Consider the following 16,596-nt stretch of genomic DNA (forward strand, 5'->3'; position numbering starts at 1 on the left):
GTTCACCTCCAGCGCGAGGCTAATGGTGGACAGTGAACAGATTCATTCATAAGAATTCGCACCGAAACAGAAATAGCCGCTAATCCTGACTTATCTCGTTCTCTCCTTATACCGAAGACCATCTTCAAACAATGATCGAGCCAAAGAAGCGGGGAGCGGACATGGCGCTGGTTCCCGCCGCTGTGAAGAGACCCAGAAACGAGCTGGTGGCCGCAGCGCAGAGCCAGCAGATCGCGACCATGGTAAAGACAGCGACACGCCGAGATCAGCTCAGCTCCGTATTCGACAGCTTCTTATTCAGAGTTTCCCGTTCTACCTTAAGTGCTGCACAATTTAAGGTGGTACGGGAAAATTCGAACAAGAGGCCGCCAAATAGGAAGTCAGATTCAGCCTCGTACTGAAAATAAACATTTAACGATAGAGTAAACAACGACTCACAGGGCGGCTCACAGTGGAATACTACTGAAGTGCGAAAATGTATAGTTAGCAAGCTGCTAAGGTAACCAACACCGTTTATATCCAATGCTGAAGCTGTAAATAGCTTGTGTATATAAATAGATAGATAGTATAGTAGAGTAGAATAGAGTATAGTATATGAGTATTAAAAAAAGTGTTTGCCTCCTTTCAAAATGAATTCAAATCTGTAACGCAGTACAATAAAAAGAGTGCTAAAAAGTAAAGTACACACACACACACACACACACACACACACACACACATTTTCTAAGCCGCTTATCCTTCTGGGTCGCGGGTGATTAAAAAGTAAAAAGAAGAAATATATATTTTCCATTTTTTAGCATAAACACAGGTTCTGTTGCACAACAGATATTTATTTAGCTTACTGGTTAAAGAAAACACTTATTTTTGATATTTTCCTCTGAGGATCGATTCTCAAAAGCAAAAAAAAGAAAGAAACACCAGCATTGTAAGTGCTGATACTCCAGTATTGAACCACCCATTCCTACTATAACCATACAAACAAAGATGACTCTACTGACACTGTTGCATACAGGCTTGTATAGTTGAGCAATGTTCAGCAGTTAAATAAAAGTACTTAGTGAGCTTCAGTCAGAATTTTTATTTATTGATTCATTCATAGTTTGCCTTTCAGATGTTTCTGTATATGTCACAAATCAATGTTCAAGGCATACACTTACTTTTAAACATCCCATAGTAAAAAGCCTCTTATTGAATGACTAATGAGGATTTTATCTGCTCTCTGATTTCTAAAATACAGTATGTATAATTAAATATGTTTGTGTCTTTGGTTTGTCAGGGGCCTCCTCGCAGCTCCAGTTTGCAGGCTCCTATAATGTTGCTGTCTGGGCATGAGGGAGAAGTCTACTGCTGCAAGTTTCATCCCAATGGAGCCACTCTAGCTTCTGCAGGATATGACCGCCTCATCTGTAAGATTATGCTATTGTGCATATTGGGGGAGAGTGCTCTGTGTTGCTTTATTGTTGTGTTACTTTACTATTTTATGTCCTGTGATGATGTAAGCTAGCGATGATGATGATTAGCTGATTAAATTTGCTGAGAGCCACACAAAGGCATAAAAACAAATATAATCTTACCAAAATGGATTTGTCTGCTCTCATTCTGCTGTGGGCTAGACTCAGACAGTAGAGCAATCAAAGACCCAATTGTGCTGTTTTTTTGTGAGGTAGTAGAGGACGCTTGTGCTCTTAAACATGCACATTCTACATAGATAAGCGTTGGTGTATTGGGCATGCTCACTAGTTGTTGCTTCACATGTGTCAGGTATTTGATGAAGAGTTGAGTAATATTTGGAGTGTTGTTTGTGTGTTGTACAGTGCTATGGAGTGTGTATGGAGAATGTGAGAACTTTGCTACTTTGAAAGGCCACAGTGGAGCTGTGATGGAGCTTCACTACAATACAGATGGCAGGTATGTAAGTGTGTAGAAGCATAATAAAGTGATGACCTCAGATCAGATTCATACTTTGTTGACTGTGTTAATGGTCTCAAAAATCAGAGTCTGATATGTTTATATTCCAAGTTGTCTTTTGAATACCTTTTCAGATGTGTATGTGTCTGTTTTTTTTTGTTTTTTTTTTATTCCAGCCTGCTCTTCTCAGCCAGTACGGATAAGACTGTGTGTGTGTGGGACAGTGAGACAGGAGAGCGTGTGAAGCGTTTGAAAGGCCACACATCCTTTGTGAACTCCTGCTTTCCTGCCCGTCGTGGTCCACAGCTTGCCTGCACTGGCAGTGACGACGGAACAGTGAAGGTAACAAGCAAAACATGTCTCAGTATCATGTGTTGCTTAACCCAGTCATCAGAATGAGTATTTATAATAAGCGGTCTGTCTCCTTGTTGTAGTGCATGTGGTTGAATCCTTTAAGGACATAGGGGAATAGCTATCAATTAACACACGTACCCTAAGCCCACTTTTAAATATATATATAATGTAAAGAAATATATTCTTTTTCTGTGACTGTGAGTTTTAAGCCAGTATAATTCTTTTAGTTTAAGATATTTGCGTGAATGTTGAGAGACTATCCTGAACACATGTCAGAGTCACCATGAAATGCTTTAAAAGGCATTGAAGTGTTGTCCTGGAAAGAAACTTGTTAATAATATTACAAAAATACAGAGATTTATGAGAAAATTAGTTGTTGGTATGACAAAGTTGCTAAAGATTTAGAGATGTTCCCATTTCAATTTCCTTTTCCTCTTAGATTGCAGATTAAGTCAGGAATCACGTGACCAATAGCAGTCTGGCTGATTGGACTGTAACTTAAAAGTAAAAACTATCAAGCTTGTTTAAAATGTGACATTTCAACTCACCTTACTTCAACTTATTCATATTTTCACAAACCATATGGCTAAACGTTACAGTCATAGTAGTTCTAACTCAGGGAGAAAAGATTCATTATTTAATAATGGAAGCAGTTTTGCATTATTTGGTTTCTAATATAGAAACCAAATAACAATCAATTACATTTTTTTTTTTTCTTGATTATTTTTGTATGGGTTCATTTGTCAGCAGATTTTGAGTGGAAACCTAATGTCTATTAGAAAAACAAGGCTTTTATTCTCTTTTCTTGGAAAGAGTGATAAAGAATTACAGAGATTATCATATTATGTGCACAATATAAATCCAACTTAATGGTTTAAATGGAGATGATAAGAGATAGAATCGAAATCTTTCTTATATGGGGTGAAATAAGAGAAGGGCATATTGTTCAATAGCTTTATGGTTTTTACAGTGCCTGATAAGGAGAAAATCAATGGTACTAAAAGCAGTACTGAGGAAAGATGTCTAATCCGGGTGCTCTAGGAAATGGAATAGGAAACAAAATTAGAACTTAATTTTTGTTATTATTGTTATTATTAAAAGTAATTATAAATACTAATACATTACATACCATGTTTTAATAACTACCCGTGTTTGTTTTAAGCTTTGGGACATAAGGAAAAAGGCATCAGTTCACACATTCCAGAACACGTACCAGGTACTGAGTGTGACCTTCAATGACACCAGTGACCAGATCATTTCAGGAGGCATTGACAATGATATTAAGGTACTGTGTGTGCACTTAACATCAGTGTATTTCAGAAATATTTATTTTCTGCCTTGTTTATTGGATGACAGTGTATTTCATTTTATTTTTTTTGTGTGTGTGTGTTTGCTGCAGGTGTGGGACCTGAGGCAGAATAAGCTGATTTACAGCATGCAGGGCCATGGAGACTCAGTGACCGGACTCAGTCTTAGCTCAGAGGGATCCTACCTACTGTCCAACTCCATGGACAACAGTGGTGAGTTGCTGACAGAGAGAGAGTGAGAGATAGTGTGAATGCAATGAAGAGTGTGTTGGTGTTTACTCCTCTGTATATTGAGGGTGCTATCTGTTCATCTGTTAATGATGTGTTGTCTGTGATGCAGTGCGTGTTTGGGATATCCGTCCTTTTGCCCCAAAGGAGAGATGTGTGAAGATCTTCCAGGGAAATGTCCACAACTTTGAGAAGGTAATCCCTGCTCTCTCAGGAAGTGTGAAGGGGGTCACAGCATTTGATAGGTTCACTGCACTTTGCGGTTTGAGATTTTGCTTTATTAGTAAGCGTAATTTTTTAGGACACTTAATCTTTGGTCTTTCACCATTCAGTATTAATTTTAAATATTATGGATGCAATAAAAGATTTGCTGTATTTTTTTTGTAGAAAGATGAGATTGATAACCATTTCAGAGTTTAAATAATTTAATTAATATGAGCCTTATATTGTACTTCGTTGAATGAGTAGTTTGGGATAAAATCCTCCTTATAACTTCGATGTGAATGGGCAGGCCTAAATTGTTGTCAGAAGAATAGGTGGATATATAGAAATACGTGGGTTTTGTGACATCAAAAAAATAATGATTTCAAAACAGGCTTTTGTGTATCTTAGTTTACAGTAGCGTGAACAGTACATTTTGAAACTTTAGCAGTGTTTATATACTACATTGAACTCCTTATAGTTCAGAAAGACAAGAACAACTCAGTTTTCCATGATATGGGCCCTTTATGTAATGCAGAGCAACAAATTACTGGTAAATATTAAAGTACTGTACCATAATAATACAACACGATTTAATATTAATATTCAATATGCTTTATTATTTTACTTAGTTTAATAAGCAGTCAGCTATGTAGTGTGTTTGTGTCTAGAGCATAGACATTTGGGGTGGAAAAAAAAACTATGCAGTTAGTCAGAAATCTGACACAGAGGAATGTGTGACCTGAACTTATACATTTTTGATGTCTGTGTTGCCTACTAATTTATAATATTGTTTTGTATAATTCTTCGTGTTCTGCGTGTCTAATAACCTTTTGTATCTTCTTATCTGTTTAATATAATCTGTAATGACTGCTTGCTGTCCAGTGTGCTATTGTGTTTTTGGGTGAAACTGATTCACACACTGAGCATTTATGACTTTCTGTTGTCCTTCTGTCCCAAGAATCTTCTGCGTTGCTCATGGTCACCAGATGGGAGTAAGATAGCGGCAGGCTCCGCTGACAGGTAAGTGCCTATATGCTCATATGGGTGAGTATACTGTATATTATTTTTATATATATATATATATATATATATATATATACACACTGTGTAATTACTCTGTATGTTTGTTTTTAGGTTTGTTTATGTCTGGGACACGACCTCTCGTAGAATTCTGTATAAGCTCCCTGGTCATGCAGGATCAGTCAATGAGGTGGCCTTCCATCCTGAGGAGCCTGTTGGTAATTATTTTTCTTTGTTTTTCTTTCATCCTCTTATCCAGATTTTGGAGAGAATTTGGAGAGACTGTTTGTAAATCTGTCGTACTCCTTGTAATAGCAAGATTTTTTTTTCTTTCACAGTTCTCTCTGGATCCAGTGACAAGCGCCTGTACATGGGGGAGATCCAGTAACGGGTGTGTGTGTGGGTGTGTGTGTGTGTGTGTGTGTGTGTGTCTGTGTGTGAGTGAATGAGAGAGTGAGCTGTTTAAATGATTTGGCGAAATGTCATTTTGAAACTGTGCATAACCATGGAGAAGATGTGGGAACGTTTTTTATGCTTTTAATAAACTCATTTTTTTGAGAAATGTTACACTACACAGTGTGATTCTCTTATAATCTGAAGTGGATCAAGTAGCTTATGTAAAATAATGACATGTTAAAAGAAAAGTACCTTTCCAAAAAACAACTTGAGTAAATGTCCAAAAGTAGCAGATCAAAAGTAATCTTAAATACTGAGTAACTTATGTAATTTCAGTGATACTTTTTCGGTACATCCAGCATCTACCAGCATAACAACTGAAGGATGCACTCCTGGTCTAACATAAAACGTTAAAGCTCCAAAAATTGATGTGCGACTAATCTTATAGTAGTACGGATGCTGTCACCAATGTAGTGTTATAAAATTAACCACAGAAAAGGAATCAGTAGTTCAATATTAACTAAGATGTAACAGTAAAAAAATGTATTCCTTTTCTCACAAACATACTTGAAAAGTGAAATAATACTAAATGAAAAATTCAGGAAAGCACAAATCCATGGATTAGTTACTACCTCCCACTGCTTATGATACAGGGTTAAATGTATATTCTGAAATATGAATAAGAATAATGAACAAGAATACAGATAATATGTCATCTTATAAAGGGCAGAGTACAGTAACCAAAGGTTTTGTGAGCTTGTGAAACTTTTCTCTTTCCTCACTAAACTGAGTATTGATTTGCAGTGCAGTGGGGAATAGCCACTAGATGTCGCAGGGAGCAAGACTGATTAGGATTTTTATTTTATTTTTGTACAAATATACATTTTTTCCAAAAACATTTTTGATTCATAATAAAGTACATTATAAGAATATTAATAATTATTAATAATGATGTAATAGCTGTTTAAATAGCATTATTCGTATTCCTCCTTTACGCTCATTTTGCTTTATTGAAGATGAGACCCTTCCTCATCTGTTTTATTTCTGTTCATATTAAAGGTTTCCTGAATGGTATCTGTAGTTTTATTTTCTTCTTTCACCTAATTTACATATCTGAATAAATGGTTCTATTTCATTTTTGCTATAAGGATTTAGATAATATGAAATATCTTATATTCATATGCTGGGCAGGTTTAATTTTCACAAGGCAAGACTTTTGAAATTTAAACCTAACTAAATTATTTCTAATAGATTTAGAAACACTGTACTCCTTTCTGAAAAAATCTCCTCCAACAAAAATGCCATAAAAACATCCCAGATCTGTGAATTATTTTTGGACAAATTGTAAAAATATTTATTTATTCAATTATTTATTTATCTCTTCCCCCTGTTGATACTGGTGTTACTTTCTATTTATCTTGTACACATTCTTCCCTTTCTTGTAAATGAAAAGTTTCCTTTCCTGAACGTGCTATATCTGGCTGACATTTAAGTAGTAAGGTTCCTTTTGGTGTCATTGTAGATGGAGAAAACATAATAGTGACAAATAGTCAGAACAAGCAATGTCAGATGGGTAAGACATTCTTTTAACACTAAGCCTCACTCAGGTAGAATGGGTCCATTATAGGGAAATTCCTTCGATTTTTTTCAAAATTTCTGTATAATTAATTAAGATGTAAACAGAGTGTTTTGATGTGAAATGTTTAATTGTAGAGACACTGAATTAGATTTTCTTTACAGTGGTGGTGATAGGAACCAGAAGTCACAATGTCCACAACACAAATAGGACCATTTTATATATCATCTAAAATCCAACTAAAATAGTGGTACATCTGGGGGAAAAAACATTTTATTTGGGTAATATGTTACTTTACAACACCCTGTATGTACCTCTCCACCATTTTTTATTAATATGTTTTAGGCCAAAATCTTGTCTTAAAACAAAGTCCCAGGCATCAGCCAACTCCTCAGTCGTCTGGTTCCTCTCACCACCACTGCGAACAAGTCTGACTGTAAATTTCTTCAGAACAGTCCATTTTACATCGACTCACTCTGAATTCCTTTGTTTGCAAGAATTTTGAAAAATAAGTGGACTTTCCCTTTAACTTTATTGACGCAAACTGAAGATATCGTCTCTGCTGCTGTGAGATAATCGGTAAATATCGTGATTAATTTAGTTAGTATCTCTGCACCAGAAGCAGCTGCTGCTCCACTGACCCCTCAGCTCAGTCCGGTGTGACCGCCGCGCCGCTCAGGTCTGAATCACAGTCCCCTCAGAGGGTCTGACCGCAGCGCCGCGTCCGCTCAGCTCATATATCAGCTCTCATAGCTTCATTCTTCACCTTCACCAGCGCTTCTGCCGGTCGGCTCGAGTCTCGCCGCTGCGCCTCGTGCGTGTCTCGCCCTCCTTTGTGTAGCGGCGTGAAGGAGGCGGGCGGGCGCGCGCGAGGGGCCGGTTTCCACCCACAATCCCTTTCTCGCGCCCTCCTGTCGAGTGTTGACAAAGAGCCTGAGCGGGACTGTGGAAGAAGAAGAAGGAGGAGGAGGAGGAGGAGGAGGCGCGCGATGCTCCAGCTGCACTGAAATCCGTCTCTCGCATCGCCGGAGGAAACCGACACCGGACAGACAGCACGCGCGGCGGACTCGGTGAGTCACAAAGGCGCTTTGTGTCCCGCGCAGATTGCATTTGCGTTATTTTTTGCCCCTCGCGCCATTTCACCCCTCCTCCTCCTTCTTCTCCTCCTCCTCCTCGCGCTCCGTGTGATGCCTATCATATGATGCTGATTTCTGCGAGTTAAATGTGTCAGCTCTCTCTCTCTCTTTCTCTCTCTCTCTCTCTGTCCTTTGTGCTCTCTCGTAATGAAGGCGTGGCAGAAGCGCTGCGGTTCGGTTCGGCGTGAGCGCGCGGGTGGCCGGAGCGCCGGACACGGGCGCTATTATGGTCAGCGGTGTTGCTGAGAGACGCCAGGGCACGGAAAGCGTGGGTGCGGCCCGGCGGGCTCCCTGACGTGCTGACTGACCGCTTAAAGGCGCTGGAACAGGAGCCGCGCTCGCGCGCGTTGTCCACGCTGGAGCTCACCGGGGATCCCGCGTTTCCGCGACGCCTCGCGGGGCCCAAGCCGTGCCTCAAGCGCGAGAGCATGGGGCGGTGCGACGGGAGGTGCACGCTGGTGGTCATCTGCTCTCTGCAGCTGGTAAGAGGAATGTGTAATGGTGGCCTAAGTGGAAGCAGCCGGCCCCCACAGTATGTGTCTGTATAGGAGAGGAGAGGCAGGAGAGAGTGAGTGAATGAGTGAATGTCTCTGTAGGTGAGCCTAGAACAGTTATTCTCAAACCAGTCCTCAGGAACCCCCAGACGGCCCGCGTCAAAACACATAGGAACCTTCAGACAGCCCACATGAAAACAGATTGGGACCCCAGTCGGCCTTCATCAAAACACATAGGGATACAGCAGATATATGAACTGTCTGGGGGGTCCCTGAGGACTGGTTTAAGAACCACTGGCCTAGAAAGCGTAAATGTGATTGTTTAAGTAAATGTGTGTGAGGGCTCTAGGCTGCGAGGTGAGTGTAGAAGAAGGGGAGTAGGCCTTACAAGTCTTAAGGTAGGTGGCTGCCCTAGTTAATGTTTCTGCAGTGTCTAATTGAATTGTTGTGGTACACAACTCTGGAAACTTAATGCCCCAGATCTGTGTGTGTGATTTGTGAGTCTAAGACTCTGCTGGGAGGCGAAGGAGTGTGTGTGTGCACGCATGAGGGATCTCCTGAGGTAGGGGCTCTTTTCTCATAGGGCTGTGGGCTGGGGCTCCAGGCAGTTTCCATGGAAACAGCTGCAGCGGAGGGCTGTGGGATTGCATGTGTGTGTGTGTGTGTGTGTGTGTGTGGTGTGTGTTGTGTGTGTGTGTGTGTGTGTGTATGAGAGAGAGAGAAGGGAATCTTGCATTTATTTGCCCCCGGCCTAAATAGAGTAATGTGTTTTATTGGCCCTCTTTTATTGGCTCATTTCGGTTGTGCGATCCACAAATACTTGATTGGTTACGGTGAGTATAACTGGACAAGTATGACAGACACCCAATTTGCACTGAACGGTAATCTTATTAGTTTCTTTTTCCTATCACACGTCAGTCATTTAGAAGCTTACGGTCGATTTGAGCCTAGCTGCAGACAGTTTGACACTTGAGCCGAGTCTGATGCCAGTCAGTGTTGCCTTGATTAAGCGAGGAATGCACTCACAGCTGACAGGGTGGTATATTTTTCTACTCTTTCTGTTGTAGCCTTGCTCTCTTTTTCTTTTTGCCCTGCTGGTTCACAGTGCATGTGCCAGGCAGCCTGTCTGTTTCTTGGATGCGTGTGGCTTGTTTGAGCTTCAGCTGTTAATGGGAGCCAGCAACAGCAGACGTCCTGTGCTTGGCCAGGGCTGCCAACAGAACGTGGAGTCTGCTTATGTAGGCCAGGCCAGCATTGCAACAGTATGCCATAAAGGCTGCCTTAAAAAAAAGCCAGTATCCAGTTCACCATGAAGCCTGGAAGAACATACTGTTAGTTCATCTGTGAGAAAAATGTCAATTTTAAGCTTAAATATTTACAAGGGAGGTTATTTACATCCTCACTGGCTCATGTACTACTGTTTTTAGCACTGTTCAAATTTTTGATGGATATGTGCACCTAGAACAAGTCTATTTAATGTGTCATTAAACTACTAGAAACAACCGCCAGTGTATTCAGTAGGACTTCACAGGTGCTTAGAGTCTACAGTGCAAATGTATAAATACGTTTAATGTATTGTGATTTATAATTGACAATTTATTAGTGTACTTTACCTTTGTATATGCATGTCTTTGTAGCTGGCTGCGCTGCAGAGGCAGGTGTTTGATTTCCTGGGCTATCAGTGGGCTCCCATCTTGGCCAACTTCCTTCACATCATGGCAGTTATTTTGGGAGTCTTCGGGACGGTGCAGGTCCGCTCTCGATATCTTATACTGGTAAGTTCACACAGCTCCCTCGTGCAGGCAGATGTACATTTGGACATGAGGCAGAACAGACAGAATTGGTGCCAGACAAAAAAAATATCAGAGAGTAGAGCATGTTTGATTTGAAGTCATTTACACCCTCTTCTAAGCCAGTATTCTGAGTTGCTTCTCTACTGCAATGCTGCATATGGTGTCTAAATCTCTGTGGTTTGTAATAGTTAGTCTGCATTATCCTTGTGTGCGTTCTCAGTACGCAGTATGGCTGGTGGTCTGGGTTGGTTGGAACTCCTTCATCATCTGTTTCTACCTGGAGGTGGGCCACCTGTCTCAAGTAAGTGGAAGCAGAAGGTTTGGCTCAGTCTGTATTAACACCAGATTTGAGTAAGCACAGCATTTGAGTATGTTCACTTTGCTTGCAACAGAATTTGAAATCAGAAACACTCAAAAAGTAATGATGGGATAAGAACGTTTGAACATCCATTTTGTGTCATCTTCTGAAATATTAATGCATAATGTTGCTATTATTAAATTTTCAGTTCTACCCCAAGTGTCTCAGTGCTGAAAATGGTTTTTCATGCACCTCTGTATTAGGGATGCACAGTGATATCAGAATCGTATTGATATCAGCAAAACATTTTTAAAATAATTGAATTTACAAGAGATTATTACATTTGACCAATAGTTTAAACTCAATAGCAGATAGATTTTAATTAAATCGTGGCTAGCCTGGTTAAACAAATAATAAAGAAATAACAAATTAAAATGGGGTGTAATGTTGGCCCACAAGTTAATTTGATTCTCAGTACTGGGTTTGCAATTTGATATTCTCTTGATAATGTAAAACAAAATTCAAGTGAAGAAAAGTGATTGTATCTATCTTGTCACACAGCCTACTAAAGAATGTGTGTTCTTGATTAGTGCTCAGACAATTCAGTTACGTTTGATGTCATAATTAATATGCTCATTCTCCACGATACATTGTCACATCTGAACAATGCTCATTGTCACATTTGTGTGTTGTGGAACAATATTGTGGAACAGCCAAAGATTCCCACATCGGAGCACCCGACTCTATATATAATCCAAATGTTTGCATGTCTAGCAGTGGTCTCATTAATGCTCATAGTGCTCATTATGAGGCCTACCTACACATATTTTGAAAAGCTGGATTTTTAGGTGGCACTTTCTGACTTATTAGGAATGAATAACACATGCAATGTCATTCATGACCACTGGAAAATAACCAGAAATGATCTACTACAATATCTAACCTTTTCAAAAATGTGACAGTATGTCTTCTATCCAAGCTCTCTCCAAGCAGAATTCGCTTTTCAAAAACACTTAGACCAATAGTCCTAACGGCTGATTACATTTCAAACATTTCTATCAATGGTACCAAATATATGCATATTAAATGATTAAATCTAATTGACTCCACTGTTTTTGTAGCATATTTGTGCTGTCCTAAGAGTTTTAACCCAGGTACTTATTTGTGTTGGATTTATGTTTTTTTTTATGTGTAGAACAGAGATTTCCTGATGACATTTAACACCTCTTTACATCGCTCCTGGTGGATGGAGAATGGGCCTGGTTGCTTAGTTACAACAGTGCCTGACTCGCCATTGGCTCCACAGGACCACCATGTGATCACAGTCAGTGGCTGCCTGCTGGACTACCAGTACATAGAGGTGGTCAGCTCCGCCCTGCAAGTGTTCCTCGCAGTGAGTGTTTCGCCTTGCTTTTGCTGTTCAAAAACACCTCTAACACAATCATTAAAGAAATAGTTCAGGAAAACACATAATTTTCCCAATTTTCCCTGAGTTTTGCACTGTGAGGCTAAAATAATAAAATCTTTAGAAGTCTATGTCAAAAAATTTTGGGTGACAGACTTTTATTACTTGTTAGCTACATTAGCATTGCAGATCCAGTGCAAAACTAAAGAAGCAAACTTTGGAAAACAAACGTGTCTTGAATAATCTATTAAATTTGAGATGAAGGAAGGACTGTATGAACATTTGTTTAGTGGTCAATCAAACTGTTTTTCTCTATACCCAAACTCTAAGTCAAAGTACATTTTTGACTTCAGGCAGCATTTTCTGCTAAACTGAATAAATTTCACTCATTTAGTTGAGTGTCTTATTTTTCTTCTATGGTTCTTTCTTTCTCCTCAGCTTTTTGGCTTCGTATATGCCTGCTATGTTAGTAAAGTCTTCCTGGATGATGAGGACAGCTGTAAGTGCCATGTTTTCAACACTTTTTGCCTTGCTTTATCTTCATATCATATCTTCTCCAATCGTTTTTTATAAAAAGCTTTATGGCAGCACATAAAGCATTCAAGATACTTCAGTTCTGACTTTTCCTATCTGTCTCACAGTTGATTTTATCGGTGGATTCGACTCCTATGGTTACCAGCCTCCACAAAAGAGTTCCCACCTACAGCTGCAGCCTCTTTACACGTAAGTGCCCTCTTCATAATGTTCATAATGACAAATATACAAACCTAACCCTGTAGAATTAATTATATTAAAAGTGATTTCAGTGTGTTGCAAGCTTATCTTTATTTAAAGGGGGATGGGTTAAAAAAGGAGATGAGCAGGAAGTTTTTAAAATTTGCTTTCTATCAGTGATCAGCAGAAGACTTTTGTTTTCTTCTGCTACAGATTAATAAAGGATTCTGATAACAATAATTAAAATAAATGTTGGAAATTTAAAAATGAACTGGAAAATGGTTGACAGCAGAAGGTTATACAGGCCCACTGTGGTAAACCCCAGACCTTTAAAGCAGGGTTTCTCAACGTGTGGTCCATGGACCACCAGTGGGCCGTGCAGCACCCTGTAGTGGTCTGCAGGCCTGAACTCTGGGGAGGCAGTAGTTCGTGGAGGGCCTCGTAGAGGTAATGTAACTTTAAATCATAAAAACATAAGTGGGTAAAAAAGATAAACTTAAGAATCGAAGAGCAAAAGTTCTTAAATTATAACCAATATATGTATAAATAAAAACATTGCATGTCATCAACTTGAGACAACACAGCTGCGGGCGCATGATGCAGACAGTTAGCGAGGCAGAGATGGAGAAGTTTCTCAGGGCGCTTTCACACCCACCTTGTTTGGTGAGGACATATCAGACTTTTTCTTTAGTTTGCTCCGTTTTGACATCTGTGAAACCTCCACCCATATTCGGGTCTGTAACAGACAGCTGAACTGTGGTCCACTTCCAAACAAACCCTGGTTGCTGGTGGGAAGCATTCTATAATGAAATGAAGGAATTCATCAACAGAGCTGCCTTTCCTCTTCCAGGAGCATGTCGGCATTGTACCATCAGTGTAATCTGCTTGTTCTAACGTCTCACTCTTTACAGACCCTCATTGGCTTTCTTTTCTGCACCACGACCTGCTGTAAAATAATAGTGAAGATATGCGTTTGATTTTGGCTCATGGATCAGAACGTATTTTTGGCCAGGCAAAGTATGGTTTATTATTAGTATTGTTGAAGCCCGGTGAATGGTGTGAATTTTATTTCAAATGAATCACAAATACCATTAAAACTAAAGAGAAATCTTGACACTAAAGGCAGTGAAGTTTTTTTAGTGAAAAATCAATATACTGCAGCTCCAAATCACAGTGCACTTCCACCTTGTACACTTCCATTCTTTTTGCTTTTTTCCTCTTTTTTACCATCTCTGCAAATATATTTTTTAACATAACTGCAAATTTTGGGACTTGTGATTGAGCCAAAACGGACAATCTGATCTTGTTCAGGCCCTGATTCTCAGGTTTTCAGTTTTAACACTTAATAAAAGAAAAAGAAAATTACATTTAAAAAGTTGATTTTAGTTTTCCTGTGGGCCGCTATTCTTTGGATTTATAAACAGGTGGGCCTTGGGATAGAAAAGGTTGAGAACCCCTGCTTTAAAGTCAGTAATGCTTTGAAACTACATGATTTGAAAAGTTCTAGTGAGAATTACATGGCAATGATGTTTTTAAGGTTTATAAGAAATATCGCTTTGTTTAAGGTCGCGTAGCAGCTAACTATCCAGTTGACTGTCGCTTTTAATAAACATCATTATGTCATTATAAACATAACATACATTCAAATATATAAATGAATATAAATGTACATGAAGGAATGTAATTATGTACATACATTATACATTAGAAACTTATAAACATTGGTCACTAAATGCTTATTGTCATGCTCTCAGCAAAGCTTGGAACCCTGATGCACTTTTAGTAGTTTGCTTCTACAGAAGTATATACTTGTGAGATATTTCTGTGGTACGTGAGCACCACCAGGTAGACTGCAGATGTTACCATCACAAATTCAGCCAGATGTTATGGGTTTGCAGACTTTACTCTGTAGGGTTTCTTGCTTATTAGCACCACCTGCTGGGCAGAACCTCAGATAGGCAACTTTAATGTATTGTCTGCAAACTAACCTTTCTATGCTGGTCTCAATGTCACTTTTTTCATTCACCAATCTCTTGGTTTAGGGCTGGATAAGAGCACAGATCCACTTCCACGTGCATTTGAGTGGAGCAGCTGCTGAACTCTTGAGCGATGCCGTCCTGTGCATTGTGGGATATATAGTTCTACAAAATTCAGTCTCTGTGTTTCTGAAACTGTCTCCCTCTGCTGGCAGAAAAATGAACTGCAGTACAGACACTGTGTTCAGTGAGTGACCGTGAGAGAGGCTGTGGGCTAAAGCTTGTACTGCCACTGTTAAGTGCATGTTTCAGTATACTTTGAAGTGCACAAACATATTGCCCAAAGTGGGTATATTCAGAAAACTACAGAGCCAAGATCTCTTCCACAGAGTACAATTCCATTTTTTGTTTTTCACTTTTTGGAAAGTAATGGTGACCTTTCGAAGCCATAGTGCATGGCAGTTCATCACTCTGATTATAGCGTGAGTTAGCTTACAGAAGTTAACTTACCATGATGCTTCCACAATACGGTATAAATCCAGTATGCTGAATTTTTTTGTGTGCTGCACAATTTTCAATTAGATGATCACAGACACCTGGTTAGTGTTGAGTACATACAGTATTGTGTGTCCTCAGTATGTGCTTTCGCCCATGGCCTGGGGGAGTGGGAAAGAAAGGAAGCGCAGAAAGGTAACTGACTTTGCCACTAGAGCCTCATTGCGTTGCCTATTTGTCTAGGCATTGTGGGGGGAAGAGGTGAGGACTACAACAGATTCTATTGCCATGTGTGCGTCTGTGTGTATACATGTGTGTATTTCTAGTGTATTCACAAGGAGGATAACCTTTGACCCAGGTAAACTTTGATCTCTCGTCTGAGCTGCCCATTCAGCTCTGCAGTATGTGTGTATGTCAGGGAGAAGACTTTTTTGTTTCTTTATACTTTGACTTAATCCAATACAGTGTAATGTGTTAGATGAATGTTGTAGGTGGGCTAGCTGTTTAGTCAGGGAATGTAGTAGGATTTTCTGCATGTAAATATAAGGCTGATTGTAGAGAGGATGAACATCAGGGTGGCCCTCACTTGTATGACTGTGAGCGTGTGAGTGTGGACTAAAAGTATGTGCTTGTGCACATGGTGAATGTGAGTAGCCATAAATGTTTATTTGTAAGCAACTTTACAATGAATGTATGTTCATGTACATGGCTAGTGAGTGCGTGTGTGGGTGTGTGTGTGTGTGAGGGTCACATCTGGAGAGCGTGTTAGTTGTTGGAACTAATAAACTCTTTCTAGATTATTCGCTCTGTCTAAGTGTCTCTTTAAAGTAAAACTGGTCTGTTTTTACAAAGTAATGACCCACACATGCAGTTATGTTTGGGAAAGCAATGCTTATTTGTTCTGGTGGTCTATAGGATGAGAACACAGTTGAGTACAGGATCGACAACTGGGAATCATGTCACATTATAGCTGTTTTCATACATGATCTAATTAGGTTTAATGACTACTTAATAAGGTACACATGATCATTTGACACCATGAAGCCACCCTGTCAAAGTGTATGTTATCAGCTGAGAAAACCACATGCAAAAGCTGAACTCAGTAATGCATAATGGACAAATAGCTGAATAGCAATTTGGCCTCAAACTTTACCTGCATTACCTAAATTTATGTATAAAGTTGTCTTACAATACGGTCTGGTCTTAATCTAAGTTACAATAAAGAATAAACACAATCTGTTTAAACGAATAACACAAAAATAATGTATTGTTCTTGTCTATATTGAAAACAT

At 39.5% G+C, this 16,596-nt stretch overlaps 2 protein-coding genes across 2 annotated transcripts; both read left to right on the plus strand.

The window, feature by feature from the left end:
- The first annotated feature begins 5 nt into the window (after nucleotides 1-5).
- On the plus strand, nucleotides 6-5,588 carry snrnp40 (small nuclear ribonucleoprotein 40 (U5)). The gene is made up of 10 exons (XM_036566554.1): nucleotides 6-242; nucleotides 1,277-1,406; nucleotides 1,815-1,908; nucleotides 2,085-2,250; nucleotides 3,425-3,547; nucleotides 3,662-3,782; nucleotides 3,910-3,992; nucleotides 4,960-5,021; nucleotides 5,136-5,239; nucleotides 5,360-5,588. Exons 1-10 carry the CDS (start codon nucleotides 132-134, stop codon nucleotides 5,407-5,409), a joined length of 1,044 nt encoding a protein of 347 aa, XP_036422447.1. The 5' UTR covers nucleotides 6-131; the 3' UTR covers nucleotides 5,410-5,588.
- A 2,945-nt stretch (nucleotides 5,589-8,533) lies between these two features.
- On the plus strand, nucleotides 8,534-16,106 carry nkain1 (sodium/potassium transporting ATPase interacting 1). The gene is made up of 7 exons (XM_036566558.1): nucleotides 8,534-8,611; nucleotides 10,261-10,398; nucleotides 10,637-10,717; nucleotides 11,910-12,107; nucleotides 12,558-12,618; nucleotides 12,761-12,842; nucleotides 14,876-16,106. Exons 1-7 carry the CDS (start codon nucleotides 8,558-8,560, stop codon nucleotides 14,883-14,885), a joined length of 624 nt encoding a protein of 207 aa, XP_036422451.1. The 5' UTR covers nucleotides 8,534-8,557; the 3' UTR covers nucleotides 14,886-16,106.
- The last annotated feature ends 490 nt before the right edge of the window (nucleotides 16,107-16,596 follow it).

This window comes from Colossoma macropomum, unplaced genomic scaffold (assembly GCF_904425465.1).
Source record: "Colossoma macropomum unplaced genomic scaffold, Colossoma_macropomum, whole genome shotgun sequence".
Lineage (NCBI taxonomy): Eukaryota > Metazoa > Chordata > Actinopteri > Characiformes > Serrasalmidae > Colossoma > Colossoma macropomum.

Bases quoted from the DNA above. Each gene is read 5' to 3' on its own strand.
- snrnp40 (XM_036566554.1), top strand. From the start codon at position 132: ATGATCGAGCCAAAGAAGCGGGGAGCGGACATGGCGCTGGTTCCCGCC. The intron at 2,251-3,424 runs GTAACAAGCAAA...GTTTGTTTTAAG, and splicing joins GTGACGACGGAACAGTGAAG to CTTTGGGACATAAGGAAAAA. The intron at 3,783-3,909 runs GTGAGTTGCTGA...TCTGTGATGCAG, and splicing joins CAACTCCATGGACAACAGTG to TGCGTGTTTGGGATATCCGT.
- nkain1 (XM_036566558.1), top strand. From the start codon at position 8,558: ATGGGGCGGTGCGACGGGAGGTGCACGCTGGTGGTCATCTGCTCTCTG. The intron at 10,399-10,636 runs GTAAGTTCACAC...GTGCGTTCTCAG, and splicing joins GCTCTCGATATCTTATACTG to TACGCAGTATGGCTGGTGGT. The intron at 12,619-12,760 runs GTAAGTGCCATG...TCTGTCTCACAG, and splicing joins CCTGGATGATGAGGACAGCT to TTGATTTTATCGGTGGATTC.